Source organism: Chiroxiphia lanceolata, chromosome 6 (genome assembly GCF_009829145.1).
Source record: "Chiroxiphia lanceolata isolate bChiLan1 chromosome 6, bChiLan1.pri, whole genome shotgun sequence".
In the NCBI taxonomy this organism is placed as follows: domain Eukaryota; kingdom Metazoa; phylum Chordata; class Aves; order Passeriformes; family Pipridae; genus Chiroxiphia; species Chiroxiphia lanceolata.
The window spans coordinates 27,906,327-27,926,552 of NC_045642.1; the positions used below are offsets into that span (position 1 = coordinate 27,906,327).

The window sequence follows — 20,226 nt, forward strand, 5'->3', positions numbered from 1 at the left end:
AGGAAAAAAAATAACCCACCTTAAATCCCCATAGCTTCTTTTAAAAGTAGGATAAGAGAAACAAGTGGTTTTAAAGCACAATCACCATTTAATGGTGAATTAATCACCAATTAAGCAAAATACATCTCACAAGAGTTTTCAAACCAATTTCAAAGCACAATCTAATTCTTTTTTAAAAACATGTTTTAAAGAAGAAAAAGAATTGCAGGAAGGCATACTCACCACCTTCCATCTTTCTTTGACCAATATTCCCACACTGAGGATATCAGGCTGCTCCCCTCCTCCACTCATTGCAACCTCCTGAGGTGATGGAGCTGCTATGCAAAGTCTAAGGCAGTAGAAACCATCCAGATCCTAGGAGTGGCTTCCATTTAACCAGTCACTGCAGAAACAGAGTAGAAGATGGGATTTCAATGATTAACAGACTAACATGAAATATAGAAAAAGTTGTGTTTCTCGTCCAGCACCTTAACTAGTTTTTGTATCCCATAGTGTCCAGTGTTGAAATTCTAGACAAACAGCTTCCAATACAGAAAAAAGTTTTTTACCTGCTCTCACTCAAACCTCCAATTCCAATCTCAAAATGTAACAAACAAATATAAACATTTCCACAATTACATTCTATAAGCAGTTTCAAAATGTTGCAAAGTATAATTGCATTTTAACTTAACTTTAATAACAACTTTTTAAATCAAATTATTTACCAAATAGTTGTTTAAATAATTAATAGTAATATATAATAAGTTTAAAATAATATTAACCAAAAAATTAAAACATTAAAAATAGATATGTCAATCAGGATTGCACTGCATACAGACTACTCCACATTTTACAATGTGTTTCACATAGCTAGGATTACTCATGATTAAAAACATTTAAGTACAATTTTGTTGATTTATGTCAGGCTATAAATAGCTAAAGGAAAAAAACTTGTCTTCAGTAATTTTGAGAGTTAACTTTTTTAATTTTCTGGTTTCAGCAATCATTCATTGCTAAATTGAATTTTATATAGCATTATAAAAATTTGTATTTTTGAGATTAATATATGCATGATGGTTCCCATCAGTAACTTCTATCACCAATCAAAATCTTATTTCAGTTGTTTGAAGCTTTTCTAGAATTGTGCTTTTTTGTTACACTGGTATAATTATACAAATGTAACTCTTTGTACAAACTCTCTTATCCAAAGACAATACTCTTCAAAAAGGGTATTTGTTTTGGATTTATTTCTATCACTTTCAAAATAGCATCAACTGCAAGCGAACAATTGGTTTTTTCCTGAATCAACACACAGATTATATGCAAAATTGGTAAACTCGTTCTGATTTAAATTAGCAGTATGGCCTTCCACATGGCTAAATGTCAAATTTACTACTGGGGCTAAATTATGCTTTTTTTAAAAAACACTCTGCTGCTTAAACGACTTGGCTTTTAAGACAAACATTTGTTTAACATGATAGTAACTGTGGGGGGTTTTTCATATTCTTTCATATTTCTTTTTCATATTATATTTATGCCTCTTTGCTTCAACTGTACATTCTAACATTTAAACCAACTCCAAACAAAACAGAACCCCTCTGAAGAAAAATTAATCTGGATTAAATTTATACCAAATTAGAGTGGATTACATCCCTCTAAAGGAGTGCTCACTCAGATACGTAGCCTGAATTGGTTTAATTCAAACAAATGAAGGGAAACCAAATTAAGATTGTGTATTCTGGGTAACAGCATCCACCCCGCAATTTAATCAAGTGAAACTAAACCAATTTAAATTCTACCAGTGCTAGTAAATCCTCCCCTGCAGATAAGGTCAAAATTACAAAAAGAACTATGGTCATTTATGCGAACACCCTTAACATTACTAACCACTGACCACAGTTACTGCCCTTTCCAATAGAATTATCATAACACAGTCGAGAACTAAGTAAGTCAAAGACAAAATGAAATGGTACGAATGAAGGGGAAAAAGGTCTATTTCCAAAATTACACGCTTACAGCACATAGACATTTTTCCATTTACTCAAACATTTGCTTCTCTTTCCACCGCCCGCCAGTTACATCAGAGTAAGTCGTGGTCTTTACCAAATAAATTGTTCACTCCTGTTCACAGTCATTTTAGAGTTTTTTGTTAATACTGCTATCAGACTTGATTTGATTCCTGACTTGATACTTTTTTTTTTAATACATTTCAAGTTACAATTTATGGTCACAGCTCTGACGAACATTTCTGAGAGCTATTAATTCATGTATCCTGGAGCTTATTAAGAGAGCATCAGCAACCAGACCCAGAATGCAAAGGTATAACACATATGTCCACATAAATATCCCATATTTTAAGAATTGTCATAGAAGTATTACTGTATGTAACATCTGTATGGCCAGGGTAACAAAATCTTCATTTATACACAAGTCCTCAATCCTATTCCAATACACTAATTCCTCACTATGTCATCCTGTATCATTACAAAGCAATAACATATATTCTATACCATCAGTAACTGGTAATCAAAGCAACAAAACACCAGCAAAAGTTGTCTCCTGAGCCTTGGAAGACAAGGTACTAAACTGTTCCTGAAGCTTAATAATCAAGTGCAAGCATTATTTTACTTGAAAAAAATGGAAGTTTTACAAACACGTTGAAGTCAATTTGAAGAATCTTGTTTTCTTCAAGACGCCTAATAAAGCAGGAGGATTCAGTGACAAATTTGAAGGCCAGAAAGCTTGAAATTGGCCCAAACTTTTAGATGATCAGGCCACATAAGTGCACCCTCTTCAATGAATTAGCACACACTAATTTAATTTAATAGTCCAAATAATGAATAGTCCCCTAACTTCACTAGGAACATGTTTCAGTATGTTCCTTCCCTCACTTTGCTTCAAGGTTGAATATGTCTAATTTTAGGGGTTTTACCACCAGACTTGGTTACAGTTTTGGTAACCAAATTCCATACCCAGTAATTTCACCTCATTTAAACATCTAAACATTTTTTCAACCTCCTCTAAATTAATAAATTAAGCTTTAAGCCTTCCTTCCTATCCCATGGGTCTTTTACACAGCTCTCCTTTGAAAACCCTCTCCTTGCTCCACATTATTCTTGTGGTATGGTCAGCAACATTGAGTTACACATCCACTCTATCTCACCAATACCTAGTATGGAGAAAAGATGTTTTTTTATTTATTTGCAATAGCAGTCATTTCTCTAATTTAAGTCTGAAACTGCTTTGTACTTTTGCTAAATCACAACTTTATCAGATACTTATACACCTCCATGCTTACACTCAGGCCCTGTTGCAAGCACATGGTTTCTATAAACCACTCATTATTCACAATCTGATCTAGACTGAGTTTCCTTGCTCTGATGTGTTCTTAACACTGTATAACTGAAATCTGTTATTGATGTACTGCAGTAGATAAATATCTTTATGTTCCTTACCTAAAAACAGGTAACACATATTCTAGTAAGTGCAATCTAGGTTACAATCAAATTTATGTGGAAAAAGAAAAGGACATTATTAGAGAGGACTACATTCAAAGGACTTTTGGACAGACATAAATATGCATTCTTTGGAGGTGGTGCTCAGGTCAAGATCGAAAGTGAAATTTCTCTGAATTTGGAACAATTTAAATTCAGATTGACCCGTTCCAAATTCCAGATGAATTAATGGCTCATAAAAGTACACACAGTTCCATTTGTAAAACTGAAATACTTTGCTTTCAGCACAGCTCTTTAACAGCCTACAATGCTGTTAAACAATTTAAGAAAGCTCCAGTATGTTCTGTATTCCACTGATGCAGATGAATAATTAACGGTATACGGTTAAGGTACAAGCTTTCCCTTACTCATTCAGCAGATGAATCCTTGAGCAGTACAGTTTTATAGGTGGTAGTACAATTATTTTCAGTACAATGAGCACTTCTTAAAAATTCTCCTAAAAAAGTGACAGTCATTTTAATTGCAATATGTCTCAAAAAATTCTGTACTCATTAACTCATCAGTTGCCTTATCAGATCAGTTTATCACTTCAGAAGAACTTTTGAAAATAACAGCATTACCACAATTTATTTCCAGATGACAGGTCATGGAGTAACTACAACACAATAAGGATACTCTGTTCCATAACGTAAGCCTAGGAATTGATCATAGTATAACATAAGAACAGGTAAGGGAGCATTAGTACTAATATCCAGAATACTGCACAAACAGCATCCATTATTTAAAACCCTTCTATCCACTTAACTGATTTTAACTACACATCAGCCCCACAAGAGACTTCTTTAATTTATCCCAAACAAGTAAAATAAGAGATTATATGCTATTAGAAAGCAATAGTGCAAAACTTGCAGAAAAAAAAAGTCAATTTTGTAATAGCTGATTCTAGCTCAGCAAGAAAAGACAATCTTTTCACGTAATTTACATGCATGTATACAGTTTCTTCAGAGATAGCCCTAAACTGAAGCCAATCTCTGTTTACCAGTCATCATAAATGTTTAAATTCAGACCTAAGATGTAGCACAGACAACTTTGGCTGAATGGAGGTACTGTAAGTTCCAGGACAAAGCAAGTAAGCACAGAAGATAATTTCTGTTCTGTATAAAGGAATACATGTCCTCTTGCCTCCACTATGGAATAATATCAACCTTTTACTATTAAGAACTCTCTATGCTTATTAGGAGCTCTATCTGCCTGCCTTCAGTTCACTTAAGAAACTAGTAAATTAACTGGAATCTACCTAAGATGGTTTCCACTTCTGTACTTTCTACTTTTGAGCAGAAGAACTTAAGGAACAAACAAAATTTTAACAGCTCAGCATAATGAGAAAATCAGGGCAGGAAAAGTTCAAAGGTCCTAATTCCATCACATTTATGATAAAGTCCACTGTCTTCAAAATACATGTTGAAATTGTAAATTCCAAGGCCAGAAATTTATTAAGTGCATCTATTTGAACACCCAAACTAGAAAGTTATCTTACAAATAAACCTCAATATTTTCTAAATACGTCTATTAAAATCTGGGGTTTTGAAAATCACCATTCACCACATAAATAAGAAAACAAATTTAAGACCTTGACTTAAATTTCCAACTTTACTGGTTGTGAAGAAAATCTTTTTAAAAATTCAACACATTACCAATGCCATTTTAGGTTTTCCTTTCTTAAGCTCTTGAGTGCCAAAATACTCATCACCACTTGCAGATTCCAGGTGTGAAAAGCTCCCAGCTGTCTTGTGTGCTATTGCCAAAGAGCCTATATTTCCTTCTGGCAACTTCTGCACTTACAGATATGTTGTTATTACAAAAGTGGCAATATTTTCGCAGTTTGAAGGCAGAGTTAAAAATATAACATTTAGTTTCAAGTCTTATTTTAAAAAGACATATTTCAAGCTACCATACTATTTTCAGTTTGCAAAAGAATTCACTACCAAAATGTTGCAAAAACCCAAGTAAGGCAAGTTCATCAGAGGACTGTATTTTCTTTCACTAAACCCACTAATACATGTGGCAAATCCCTACAAGCTTGAGGCACACAAACCCCTCTTCAAGTTCAAAGTAGAATTAACACCTTTAAATTAAATTGAACTTGAAAGCATTTGCACTGAAGTAAACTTCAATATGTTTCTTGATCAGATCAACTGAGATAAAGGGTACTCAATACCTTGCCATAAAGAAAAGAAAGCATCTTTATGTGCATGACAGGGAATGACTAGATGTTTATGGCTCCTATCAGAAACACAGAATGCAATTTATCACCCACAGAAAATCAGAACATTTTGGTCAGGGAAAATTAGAATTAGTCATAAATCAAAAACCCTATTTAATCCATGATATTTTTGCCATGGTATTTTTCAGATGTGTGACTTAATGTCCTAATTTGATCTGTCACACAATTGCACAAAGACTTATGTCAGAAAAAGAGAAAGAATGGAAGTTAGCTGTGAGAGACAGGTAAAGGCTGGGCTACTGTGGTGCTTTCAACTCAAATTCAACCTCAGATGCAGAGCCTTTAATCCTAATGTGGAAGCCTAATCCTTTGGAAAGGTTAACTTCATTTCAAATAACGTATTATTCTACTTGTCAAAAGTCTTTTTCAAATAAATGTGCAAATGGAAACTCAGTTTGGCAATGACCTAAATTATACACTGTCACAATAATTATTTTTCAAGATCCTTGTAAAATTTTCATTGTAAAAAAGTGATAGTCAAGTGTGGTTTTAAAGAAAGACAACTTGAAGTCAAAGAATTAAGGTATTTTAAACAGTGGCATAGTATTATAATATCAATCTACTTATAGTCTGGATTTATCAGCAAAAATAAAATCTTTATTTCCAGTTTTCTGAAGTGTTGGAATAGTCAGTCATCTTCTTAGGATAAACTCAAGAATATTAATAGCTTACCAACAAAGTCACTAACTACATACGAAGGAATAACATAAATTGATCCTTTAAGATGGTCTGAACTATTGCCCTTTCCACTAATACTATTTCTATTTTTTCACAAATCCATTTTCTCAGCAAGGAAAAACATAGACACCCAACACATGCATACAGCACACAACTACAGAAGACAAGAATGAAAACGATACACTGCTCTGAAGACCTTATAGAGGAGAAGAGCTGCTGCTAAGGACTGTGCAAGAATGATGTGAGGGCACATATACAACTAACTGCTTAATGCTTCATCCAAACAAGTAAAGTTCAGGGCTAATTCTAAACACAAATGGGAGTAACACAGTTTTTTTGAAAATATAAGAAAATTAGCAGAGAAACTTTGATGAGACATTCAGATAGATGGCATGTGAATAGCAAAATGCTGTCTGCACCATCAAATGATCAACAAGGCTGCCAGCAGCAGAGAAGCAGCCCAGCTGGCAGCCACATGACTACATTCGCTGTATCATGCCCAAGCTGAAGCTCCATCCATGAAGCAACCTGGACCTCACTAACAAAACTGGAGAATTCCCTTGATATGTCAGTTGACAAAGCACATGACAAAAACATGGTCAATGAGGCCTGACAGTTTACTAAGCAGAATACGAGAAAAGAGAGAAATAATCTTTTTTCAATCTGTAATGTCTAATCTCTTAGCACCCATATCTTAACTCTAAATCTGCTGCAGTATTGGGATAAAGAGAGGGCATTGGCTGTGCAGACACAGGTATTCCATCTTCTTAAATACTTTAAATACATCTCCTTAAATACAGTAGCTCTCCTTTTTGCCAGTGTGTAAAATGAGGTCAGTAACTGCTACAGCAAGCAAGGTGCCTCCATAAGAGCCTAGCTAACAGGAAGATGGGATTTGAGGGAGTCCACACAGTGCAGGACATCTACCAATCTCTGAAAGGCTTCAGCCTCCTCAGTGAGGAGACTGGCCATCCTATCATGCCATGCAGCAATCCCAGAAAGAGTTAAGGAGGAAAGACACACCACCATGTTACAGTTTATGCAGGAGATGCTTCAGTATGTTCAAGAAGACTTGTACTTTCCAGCAGCAAATCAACAGTATTAGAGAAGTTAGGCACAAAGAGAAGACAAAAAACCACAGAGACCCTGTGCTAACCCTCATGCCAAGACCAACTCAGCACTGATGTCAGCATCCCTCACACCAATGGGTAAGGCACAGCCACATGAAGTGGGTCCTTACGAACTGCCAAATGACATGAGAGATGGGAAATGGCTTGGTGCTTGGCTGTGCTGAAGGAAGGTGGCACTGAGGCAGCTAAATAAACATAAAGGAGGTATTGCTAGCAGACTGGCACAAGTTATTACTTTACCTTCAGTTTGGCATGGCTGTAGACAAGAGCTCTCTACAGTGCCAGGGAATCTCTCTTGTTCACAGGATATTCCACAATGATCACATGGGCTCTGGCAATATTGAATCTAGAAATACAATACACAACAACAAAGGAGATGGGTAGCTCATCCAAGACTGTCTGACCAATCTGTCCCTAAAAAAATATTGGTGCTGAAAAAGGTACAGGGACTCAAGTCAACAATGTGGCTTGGTTAGAGCATGCACTTGCTTTGTAGTTGAAGCTGGCTTCAAGCAACAGTGACTGAAACTTGAGCTCCTAATCAGAAGTCCTGCAAGGTTTGAAATGGAAAACAAGTATTAAAAAACTGAAATGGAACTTTGGCAAAGGCATTTGAAGTTGGTACAAATCCAAAAATATCAATTTAATTTGCAACAGAAAAAAATTAGGTTAGACAGTAGAAAAGTAGATAGCGTGGGCAGCTAATCACGAGCAGAGACAGGCTGCATTAGGCCAAAAATCCACCCAGCCCAACCTCCTGTCTCTGACTATTGCCAGCAACTGATGTCTAGGGAAGAATACAAGGACACAGAAAGCATATAATCAGACTTCCCAGAATATTTTCTGAGGATATAGTAAGCTGGGACACAGAACACAGAAACAAAGATGGTATTTAAGATTTTTCATCTCCAAGTTCATCAGAGCTTTTCTGAACCCATGAAAACTTTTACCACCCATAACACTCTACTTCAAGCAAACTGTAACTTGACTTCATTTTGGGAGAAAAAGCATCCTTGTTTCCAATTTGTTTTCTGCTACTTACACTGGAAGTTCATTAACCCTTGTACAGGAAGGCAGTGTACAGTTGTTCCCTGTTCACCTCTCAGTCCTACACAGGGAATACACTGCTACCATATGCCTCCTTATTTACCTCTTCCAACTACTTAGTCTTTCACTGATTTTGATCATCATCTGTGTGCTTTTTGCAGTTCTATGTCCCCTCTGAGATGTGGAGACCAGCATTGTTACTGGGGACTAACCTGCTATTTTCAGAGAATGTGCAAGACTCCATTCAAGAGAAGTTAACTGCTGTAAATTTTAAAATTATTTATCCCTACATGAATTGCTTTTATGATAATTGTCATTCATCATTATCTCAGAGCAGCAAGGTCTTTCTCAAGCTCTTCCTTATCTTCATCTTTACTAATTTTAATAGCCTTGTATCACCAGACTATGTAATTTCAGTATTTGCATCTTATCTAGATCATCTGTAAATACACACTACAGTACACAGAGCTACCCTTTTTAGGTTGATGAGCTATCATTTAGGAAGATCAATATTTGTATTTTTAACTCAGGTTCCATTAAATAAAAACGGGTTTTTTTCCACAAACTGTACACATATAGAAAACCTGACTCAGTATCTTCCATCTGGATCATCAACAGCTCTGCTTTCAAATTTGGAATAGATTCCCTGGGTATCTAAACACAATGCTCCTTCAAAAGAAGGAGCCAAATTGGATGGGGCCCTGAGCAACCTGGTCTAGTGGAAGGTGTCCCTGCCAACTCTAAAGTCCCTTCCAACCCAAACTATTCTGCAATTCTGTGAGGGACGACTGTGAGGAACTGCTGGGTGACTTCATAGTACTGTATAACCAGGAGATAAAATGGTGGGTGAGGTTCTGTGTAAGTACATGTCAAATTATGAATATCAGAAAAATAATCCTACCTTCTCATTAAATATGTGAGAAACTATTAGCAATAAAGAATAAGAACTTGGTGTTCTGATATACAATTACAAAAGATGGCAACTCAGTGCTAAATAGCAGTCAAAAAAAAAAAAATCAAACATTAAGAATTCAGAAAAAGCAGATGACAACATGAAGATCATGTATATAGCCACGGTTCACTAACACCTTAAGTATTGTATGCAATCCTAGTTCTTCCTACCTGACCAAAAAAAACAAAAGGTTCAGAAAATGGAACAAGATAATCAAAGATACAGACTAATTTCCACATGAAGTAATGACTTAAAATCTTTTTCAAGAGATGATGGGAAGTAGAGAGGGATATTTGATGGAGGTCTATAAAATCATTAGGGGCATGGAGAAGTTGGCTAGGAATCAACTATTCATGATGTCATTCAATAAGAGAACCAAAAAATATCAAAGTAGATCAGCAGGAGCCAAACTCAGAGCAAACTGACATGAGCAACTTCTTGCCAATGGGATACTGTGAATAACAAAAGTTTACAATGGTTCAAGTGGATATTGATTAACTACACAAAGAAAGAAAACTGCTGTGGGTTACTGAAAATACATATTAAGTATATTCAGCTCAGGAAGTTCTTTACTAGAAAATGAAAAAGTACTAGAGGAAATTATCATTTATATTATCTCTGGTTTTGTATTTTTCCTTAGGCATCCACTTATGACTACTGTTGAATACAGATCTTTAGTCTTTAATCTATCTTGTTTGGAAAGATAGAGAGAAGACAAAGAAATTCTGCTCCCTGTAACATAAATTCAAGTTATCTGAACTGATGAGCTGCAACTTGAATTAAAATCTTCTGCATAATCTTTTGCAAGTTACTTAAGAGAAGCTACAACCCTAAAACTGGCGACTAACCAGCATAGTGGGAACGACATGATAAAGCAAACCATTTCAACTCAAATAAACTCTTCTGGTACTTATGTGAGGTTGTTATTTTGAAAAAAATACATTATAAATCCTTGTATGCAAGAAGCACTCACAATCTTCAAGCACAATTTGTCCTGTTGTTTCCACTTCTATTCTCCGCATACTGTCCCCTTCATGCTGGGTTTAGTGCCTAGTCTCAGTGTCTTCACATATAATACTCTTCCTATATTTTCTATTCCCTCCAGCACCTCTCATTCAAATGCAAATTTTCACATGGTCATTAAAAACTAATACCAATCACTAATATTATAAGCTGAAATTCTCCCTCTAATAAAGGTGCATCAATCCACTCTGCAAACAGCAATGAAACTAATACCATGTAGGCTTTCTTTATTCTGGATTAAGATGTTTTGTTTTCCTAATTACATTCAACACATATACACCTATTTTTGATATGGCACTATTTGCACACAAGAAAGAATGATAAAGATTTCTACATTGTTTGCTAGAGAAGTGATCACACACTTTTAGTGACAGAGAACCTCCTCCCCCAAGAGGACTAGGTTTTATCACATTATTAAATATTTAAAACCATACAAGACCCTACACCCTACATAAAAAACCAGGGTAAAAAGATGCTTTTTAATCCATTTGTTGGTCACTAGCATTTGTCAAGGCTGACAAAAGGTCAATTTGACCTTCTAAAGTTTGTTGAGATGGTAGATGGTGATGGAAACAAGAGAAAAGATTCAAGTCTTAGGTGCATTTTCAGAATTTTTACGTAAGTATTGACAGCTGCAGTAGTGAATTGCGAAAGGTGTTTTTAATTTGTTTCCATCCAGTAGCCTTGCTTCAGTCTGGCAGCCAGTAAATAAGTTCAATAGCCACTAACAATTGTTCAGTAATAATTTTAAAGCTGAAAAATTAAAAATAGTATGTGAGAGGCTTACATCTTAGTTTTAAGAGAAAAAAGCACCCATGGATGGAGTAACAGTGACACTCTCAAAATACTAAAGTACTTCAATCAACTAGTGAGAGATTACTTTTGTGTGTGTGTGTGTGTGTGTGAAATAAAATTGCTACGCATATGGTGATGCATAAGAAATGAAGCAAACTTATCAAAACATGTCATGGATTAAAAAAAACACAATTCATGGAAATTATTTCCCATCACCATGTTTAGACTATAGCATTCAATTCACACACATGAAGCCTAAATAAATAAACTAATCGTCTATTTTTGCCTTTAATACATCTACAGTTGCCTCCTTCAGGTTCCATTACTTATCTATTCCTATTCTCTGCCCTAATCTGTGCAGTATTGCTTTGCATTACACGGAATAACAGCCATGTCAAGACATTCAATCTCTTAGTCTGAGAGCCACGGAGTCCTCACAGCAGAAAGGCATTCAAACCTCTCACCAGCAAAGGTCTGAGGAAAAGGAATTTGATGGGAAAGGGGGAGAAGGAGGAAAATGCCAGACGTTCAAACAACTTCTTGCTTTTCTCACAGGTTTTGTTACTACTTCCTCCTAATTGTTGAGGTGGCCATCAAAGAGCTTCCGCTCTGATCAAGACTGGCAGGTATATCTGCATCAAAGCAAAAATTAATGCAGGCAATCAGAAATGCAATATTCTTTACAATACTGCTATATTAACACACTTTGTGATAAAGAATATTACACAATATACATTTTAATATACATATATACATACATCCCACATATATGTGATTTTACATTATACACATATTTGTTTATATTATTTACATATATATTCCATGTACATTATATATACACTATTATATTTTTATGGAAATACAAAACTTCGTATTAATGAGGATTCATGTCTTTAATCACAACTACTTACACAAAATAGCAGCAAATTTGGCAAGGTAGCTACATATAAATCCAAACGAATACGCCCTAACACTTTGTAAATGGGGTATGGTACTTTTAAAAGCAAATTACTAAAATAATGGGGGGGGAAGCTACGTAAAATAATAATTAAAAATAGTGCTATCACTAATCATCTTTCAAGTATATAATAAAGAAACGAGTGGTGCAGGCAAGAGAACAGGACACAGGAATTTCTGAAACATGGAGGAAAAAATGAAACTAGTATCAGTAATAAGCTGGAAGTTGTTTATAGATGTTAGTGTTATTTTCCAGGTTCATCTTTGGAGGTTGTTTTATAGGGTTCTCTTGAGGTCAGAGCTGAGATGACAAAATGGGTGATTTGTGAAAATTGTTAATCTACAGGTAATGTTTTTGCCTTTTATACACTTGCCTGAAAGTTCACTGTGATGCACAGTGATTTCTTGTAGAAGTGCATTGGAAAAAGTTTTTATCTCTTACTCGAGGATGGTACAGACATATTTGGTGTAAATTAGATGGCAAAGAATCTGTTCCTGATGATGTGTTTAACATGACTGGGGCTGTTAAAAAGCCAGGAGCTGCAGCTCTGGGAAAACTTTCACAGTAGAGTTTTTTTCTGGTATAAGTAGCAAAGGCACAGAGATTTTCTGTGCAAGTCCCAGGACACAGTGATATGAGAAGACCAGATGCTACTGTCAGTGGCAGCCTTCTTTTTGCAATGAAGCAATTAACTCCTTGCATGCTGCCCGGGTGGCTCTCAGAAACGCGCTCACCTTCAGGCCGCGCTCAGCCCGGCTCGGCTCAGTACCTTGGCCAGCTCCGGGCGGCCCGCGGCTCCTCCGGCCCCGGCAGCGAGCGGGGAGAGACTGGGACGGCGTCCCAAGCTCCGGACGGTGCTGCGCCTCCTAGTCCCAGGATAAATATTAGGGAGATGCTACTAAGTCAGACAGGTTGAGAAAGACACATTTGAATAACTTTTATCTTAGTAGGTATTTGCAAGGAGATCTCTGATTTATCACTGCAGATTCCTGAAACAGAGAGCGCTGCAGAAGACAGTTAATTTTAATGTTTGGAAAGGATAAATAAAATTACTTTGGTAACAGGTCATCAGCTCAAGATCAGTTCCAGGCAAGGACTTGCAAGAAGAGGACTTGAGCATTAAAGAATTAGCGGAAGGCAATAAAACTACTGCCATTCAACTAAGTTCCCCTTCCTATCAAACTAAATTTTTACTACGGCATTACCAGTTTGGCCTATAAAGATAATAGTTATTATGGCACTTATAGTTCTGTAAGACATCTAAGTTTATATCACACAGCATAGTCTCTTTTTAAGAAACTAAAATGGCAGAAAATCAATTGATCATACATTAAACAATAGGTCCCCGAGTATAATTTTAAATTAACTAAACTAATATTTCTCTAATTACTCCCATAAGAGTCAATTTCTGACTTGATAGTGAAACATTTTTTACTAGGGAAAAATTATAAAGTTTGTACTTGATGCTGAGATCAAGAAGTGGTATAGAACAAACTGCATCAACTGCTTAATCAGACTGCAAGCAAACTACTTTTATCCAACTTGGATGAAAGAAGGCATTATACATCAAGGAACAAAGAATAAATGGAACGTTACCTAACACAATGTAGTAATCAATCAGTTCTGATAAATGCATCTGCTGGAGTGTTAAGGTTATGACAACTATGGATGAGTAGACAAATAAATACTATGAGATATTGTAATACCTCTCTATCTGCTTATTGTAGGACTGCTAGAATATTATATCCAGTTCCGGTGCTCATATTTCAAGAAAAGATTTTTTTTAACAAAAATATGCAGAAAACCAAATTATTAAAATACTGGTACTATGTATTGAGTGTCAAAATTACAAAGCTCAGTTCCCAACACACAAATCATACAAGTAAAAGGTTGAGTCTTTAGATTACTTAAAAACATAAAAATATCTCTAAGGTCTTTAATTTTCATCAATAAGGATATTCTACTATTAGAATACTGTATTAATTATTTCAGTGGATTCCTCATTACTGACCATTCTTAAAAGACAACAGAATAATTTTCTACATTATATGCTCTTACTCAACTACTGTTAGCACATTAAATTCAGGGAAGTCCTAGGGAAGCTGGTGTTACACACAAAGTTGCCTCAACAATCACAACAGTTCCCTTGGTCTTCAAGCGTTAAGGCTGAGATAAATGATAAGGTTTTTGGCTTTGAATATTAATTATATAATCATATTTCATTAAGAAAATACAATTATCCCAGGTATATTTAGTTTGCTGGGACTGTCTTAAGTCCACAAAAGTACTTAAAAACAGTCCACAGATCAGTTGGAAAAAATAAAACGTGGCAGAATGATGAGGTACAAAAATCAATAAGTTTATGTATTAAAAACATGGAGATTAAGAGACTCTCAAAAATTACATGAATTTCTTACAAATCAGAAGAGCTAACAGTGCAAGATCAGATTTTAACTATCTTCCAAACAAACATACTAAAGTTATTCCTACAAACACAAGAGCAAAGTTTCCCAAAAACCTTTACAGCCTTTCACTTTATCCTTACTTAAATAACAAAAAGTATAGCATATTGGCATCACATATTTTAAGAAATACTGGTTGTATGTAAATAAAGACATTCAATACCAAATCTCTCCAAATTAAAGCTTGGGCTATAAAAACAATCTTGATTGTATTGTCGACCTATGACATGCCATATTTGTGTATTTTGAATGTTTAAACACTTGATCTATACAAACAATATGTCTAAAACTAGAAAAAGTTTTACTTCAGATTGACTGAGTGCAGATTTAATTTTGTAGATATGGAAACAGTAACACATGACGCTATAATGGCAAAGTGTAATAACCCTAAAATAATAACAGTATTCTTTAAGTTCTCAAATTTACTTAAAAGAAATACAATTCTATCAAACCGAGTTATAAGTATTTTCCTTTTTTTGTATTTTTTTTTAATACACCAGGATCAAGGAAAGGTTAGTCCAGTCTTTGAATATACATACAGAAGCACTGCCACATGAACAAAGTATCCTAGGCTCAAAACTAATGAAATACATCAGAACAACAGGAAGATGTCCAGCCTGAAATTAGCATCTAGCCCAAATTTCCTTTAAATCAACAGAGAAGAAAGTGCACCATCACCTCAAAGCAGCCTTTCACAGAAAATGTTCCTCTTTCTCTTGCATCCTCCCCGAGTTGACAATAGTCAGAGAGACCTATCAGTTGAGCACCCAGGCTACAGTAAAAGAAAGGATCTGGTAATGACTACCTCAGCTACACATTCAGGGTGAAATTGCACATAACAGCATGACCTAGCAGGAGTTATAAACCTATCTCAGCCCAAACAACTCTCTTTCTACAATCATTCTCTGTCAAGTTAGTGAGTTGAATCAGCGCAGCTCTGAGATCAGTGGGCACCAGAAAAGGCACAGGCAGAGAACATCATTTTCCACTTATTAACAGAAGCCAGCTGTTAGACTGGTTCAACAATAATGTGTAATTTCATCTGCAGGAGCTAACATGTGAAAAATATTCTTCTGTCTATGTACAGCTATAAATAAATGACAACTATCACCAGACAGTCAATAAGAGAGCCTCTTTCCTGCACACATCTGCTTTACTGTTGGGAGGCTCAGGGCTTGCTCCTTAGCTTCACCCTTAATTTCTAGTTCTTGGCTAGTAAAGACAAGAACTGACTGGGTTAGCCAGCACATTTCTCCCACAAGACCAATAAATATTTTCTTCATACTGATCTATCCTGCGATTCCTTCAAACTTTTCTCCAACCAGACGAATTGTTCAACAGGTTTCCCCGCTGGATACACTGTCTTGCTCAAAACTGCAAAACTATAATTACACCCAAATAATCCTGATTATAAAAATAATCTCTAGAGCTTGACGAAACAGCATATAAACATCATGCAGAAAAAGATTGTGATCCTGTATCAATTCCTCTCCTTCAGCTCTTAGAGTACAACATTTCTAAGGCTAACTTGACTTAGGGAATTATACTTTGATTTTATTTATAGACTACAGGAAATGGAAAATCAAAACATCACATATGAAGTAAGGGCATTCAGTAAAACTCAAAGAGTAGCACTCTTTGCCTGACACAATTTCTACCAGTTGATGATTCCCATTCTGGATCTATTTAACGCAAGATGCTGACAAATAGACAGGAAAAGAACTATTTCAAGACATTAAATAACTCAATATAACAATACAAACACATTCTAAAAAGTCACCGGTTTGATTTGGAAAAACACATTCTATTTACAGATCAGTGCCCCTTCTTTTTTAAATACTTCAACACTGCAGCTAAACAGACATCCTTCATTTGCTCAGAAGCCACGCTGCTTGCCACGAGTGGCATTTGAAGCATTACTACAGAAGCAAACTTAAAAGCTCCAAGACACATCCTGCTGATAACACTACACCATAAAGCAATATAATTCTTACTACATTGATGGACATCATTATACCAAAAATATGTTGTTAAAATCCTCATAAAAACATTAGTACCCTGAGACACCGCGTGATAGAAACAACAAATACTATCTAAGAATTATCTGGGAAGTGACAGAGAGCAGAACGAACCCCCTCTCAGAATCAAGAAGGAAGAACTTTCCTAACTGTGGATGAGTCCAACAGTACGATTTTTGGGTAACCTGAAGTGCATCAAAAGAAGTAATAAAATTATTTCCATTTAAACAGACCAGGACTACACCAACCCTGACCATTTCCCCTTTTCCCCATGTGAGCTCCACATAGTAACCTGTCCCTGCAACAAGTAACAAATTCCTTTGCAACACCCAGATACAAAAAGATGACTTCATATTAGAGACCACATCTTTTACAAGCTCTCAAAGCAAGTTCAGCCTATTTTACCCTTCCTTTATACATCAGACAGCTCTGTATTGGAAAAAAAAATACTCTCCTCATCAATACCATCAGTAAGCTGGCAAACTTCATCCATGAAAACCCATCCATAAAGGAGGCCTTCAACTCTTCCAACTACTCAGATGCTTCTCCTGCACTGAAATGCAAGGCTAAGCAACATACACACGTTTCTTCAAAATTAATAATTACAGGAGAGAGTTCCCCATCAGTGCAAATAACCTAATTCTCAATAACTGATTAATCTCTTCAGAGACAAAGTAACAGCATGAAATACCCTTTGAGTGATGCTTTTCATCACAGAATTGTTCTTAACCATGCAGTACAAGAACCATAGAAAAACATGCCTGAACACAACAATGAACACATTTTAAAATTTTTAACCAGTTTTGTTAAAAACACTAGACTCCTTCATTTTCCCAGTTTGCCTTCCTTTCCTCACTTCTCTCAAATTAAATCTTTCCCTTCTCCCTCAAAAAATTCCTCAAGGTTTTCAAAATTTGTCTCCATCAACTGACAAATAAGTTTGAAAAATAAATTACCAAAAGATACGATTTGCACAACATGTCAAAAATGGAAAAAGATTCTCAACCGGATCAAGAGGTGAAGTGTCAAAAGGCCAGATTTTATCGTTTGAATTTTCCACTACGTGGTTTTCAAAATTAGTGACCTATAAGCTAATACAGAGAAAGATGGACTATAAATTTAAACTGCTAAGAATGCCACCTCAATTTCATAAGCAGCTTAGAAAAAATCAGAGTTACTAAATTCCCTCAAAATCACACTATTTAACACATAGCACTGAAGGGGAATACTCTAACTCTAAAATTTTAATAAATACAATAAAGTTGTAAAGGATAGGTAAAAAATTGGATGATATTTTCAAATAAGTTATTTTGAAAGAACATATATAGTTACTAAAGCCTCATTATATAGTAATCAATGTTTCCAACAAAGACAGGCAAGTTAAATTTTATTCTACCACTGGGTGACACAGAATACAGTACAACAATTAAAGCACCCTATTAGTGCATGGAAAGCAGAAAAATGAAACTGCCTCATTTAGTTGTACTCTGTCATCCAACTGAAAGTTTGTATTTCCTCTTCTAGAAATTAATATGTTTAATTCCCATTCAAGTATCCTAGATACTAAACTGCTAAACAAAAGAAAACTAAAATATTAACCATTCAAACAAGTTTCTTTCATCCCAATCATGGACAAGAAGTCAAGTCGATAACAAGCAATTTTTAAACACAACATGATCTGTAGATCTTGGACTCCTTAATGTACACCTTGCTCTTAGTCAATTTTGCATTTTACTTCCTGCCCATCTATACTTTAACAACTGGCCCATCAGACTGATCTGCTAAGTCCATGGCACAACACACTGCTCTGTGAGATCAATCAAAGGAAGCTCAGGTTTCTGTGTCATGAGGAGAGAGTTTTTACAGAGAGGGAGGAAGGGAGGAACAAGGGAGGAAGGACAGTGGCTGGTCCACACACAACAACGCATCCCTGTGAGACCATGACGAATCCTGGTGTCTTGTACTGAAAAGGCAGCTGTTTCTCCTCCCCTCTAGCCAAACACAAAGGCTTTGTGTAGTGCTTTCCCAGAGAAAAGGAAAGAGACAAGGCAACACATAGGAATAGGCAGAAACTGTCAATCTCCTTTGTAGAACATCAATTCATTCCCACTACATAAACAAGCCTTAACTAACACAGAAAACACAGGAGTATATTAATATACCATAGAGTGCAACTTCATACGCTAAGCAAATGCTTAACCTTTTGTACATGTAAATCTAGTATATACATGGTAGAAACTGATCATTTAGAAGCCAGTTTTGAACAAGGAAAACTCCACTCATATCTCTTTTCTGTCATACTCAAAAATCTTCTTGATATAATCAGCCACACTGAAGAACCCCCTCTGGAATTTGTGATGTTAGAGAAATCAGAGCCTGCAGTATGTGACAGCAGTACAGTGACTACACTAAACCCAAGCAACATCACAATATTCTAGTTGTTCAATTTCTTCTTCTCATTCTAGCCCCATCCTTTCCAAATAGGAAGTTTAAAAAGATGCTGAACTACAAGTGCATAATGGCACACCAGAAATATATCAGAGAAGAACAAAGTATTTGTCAGAGATAATTGGTTCCATCTTCACATTTTTTAAACTATGATATTCTGATGCACTATTTTCAAAACAACTTTTGACTGAAGATGACATAAACTACTGCAGTCAAACTTTCCTATATATAATTTGACAGGCCAAACGTAAATAAGCATACTTCTGGTTTAACAAGTTAAGAAAGTTTTACTACTTTTTTAAACGTACTTCACACTGTAAAGCAAATGAATAATCATCAATAAAGTATTCTGGGCAATTTAATACAGAATAGAAATCGTGGATATCTTTGTACCACGAGTTCACATCATTAAAAGCTCAAAAAACATTTTCAAAATCAAACAAGAGCAGCTAAAAAAGCTCTAATCTATTGTTTTCTCAGATACAACAGCTGAAAGGAAGTAACGTACCTACAAGCATAGTGTATGTTCAACAGAGGCATGGCATTAACTATGCAGAATATAAAAAATGTACTCATTTTTTCCAGAACCACAACAGAGAAACTAGTCACATGCTCTAAGGCTAATACGATACTTTATTTATTTAAGTATGTTTTATTTTAGGGCTTTCAACCTTCCTGCAATATAGCTTACTAATTCAGAACATTTAAGCTGAAATTCAACTGGTTCTGCACATACAGTCTAAGAAAGCCATTACAACGTATTTTATAACTCATCTTCTATACTCCTTTTGGGCTTAATTATAAATACAGTAGAAGGTTCTCAAAAGCCTGTGCTATACTCTGGGGTCATTCTTTTGTGTCCATTTCCCTCGACCCCCATGACAATATATTATTATTATTATTTGTAAATGCATCCCCACTCACACTAGCCAGTTCTTCCCAACTGCTCTGGCTCACACCAGAGGTTTTGGAAACCTCATACCGATCTTTGTCCTTC

General features: G+C 35.6%; 1 protein-coding gene across 1 annotated transcript in view; it reads right to left on the bottom strand.

Moving 5' to 3' along the window:
- The window catches only part of TTBK2 (tau tubulin kinase 2), an 85,808-nt gene that overhangs the window by 64,537 nt on the left and 1,045 nt on the right, over positions 1-20,226 (bottom strand). The window contains 1 exon segment of the mRNA XM_032689773.1: positions 223-382. Coding sequence (XP_032545664.1) covers positions 223-291 — 69 coding nt within the window. The 5' untranslated portion in view covers positions 292-382.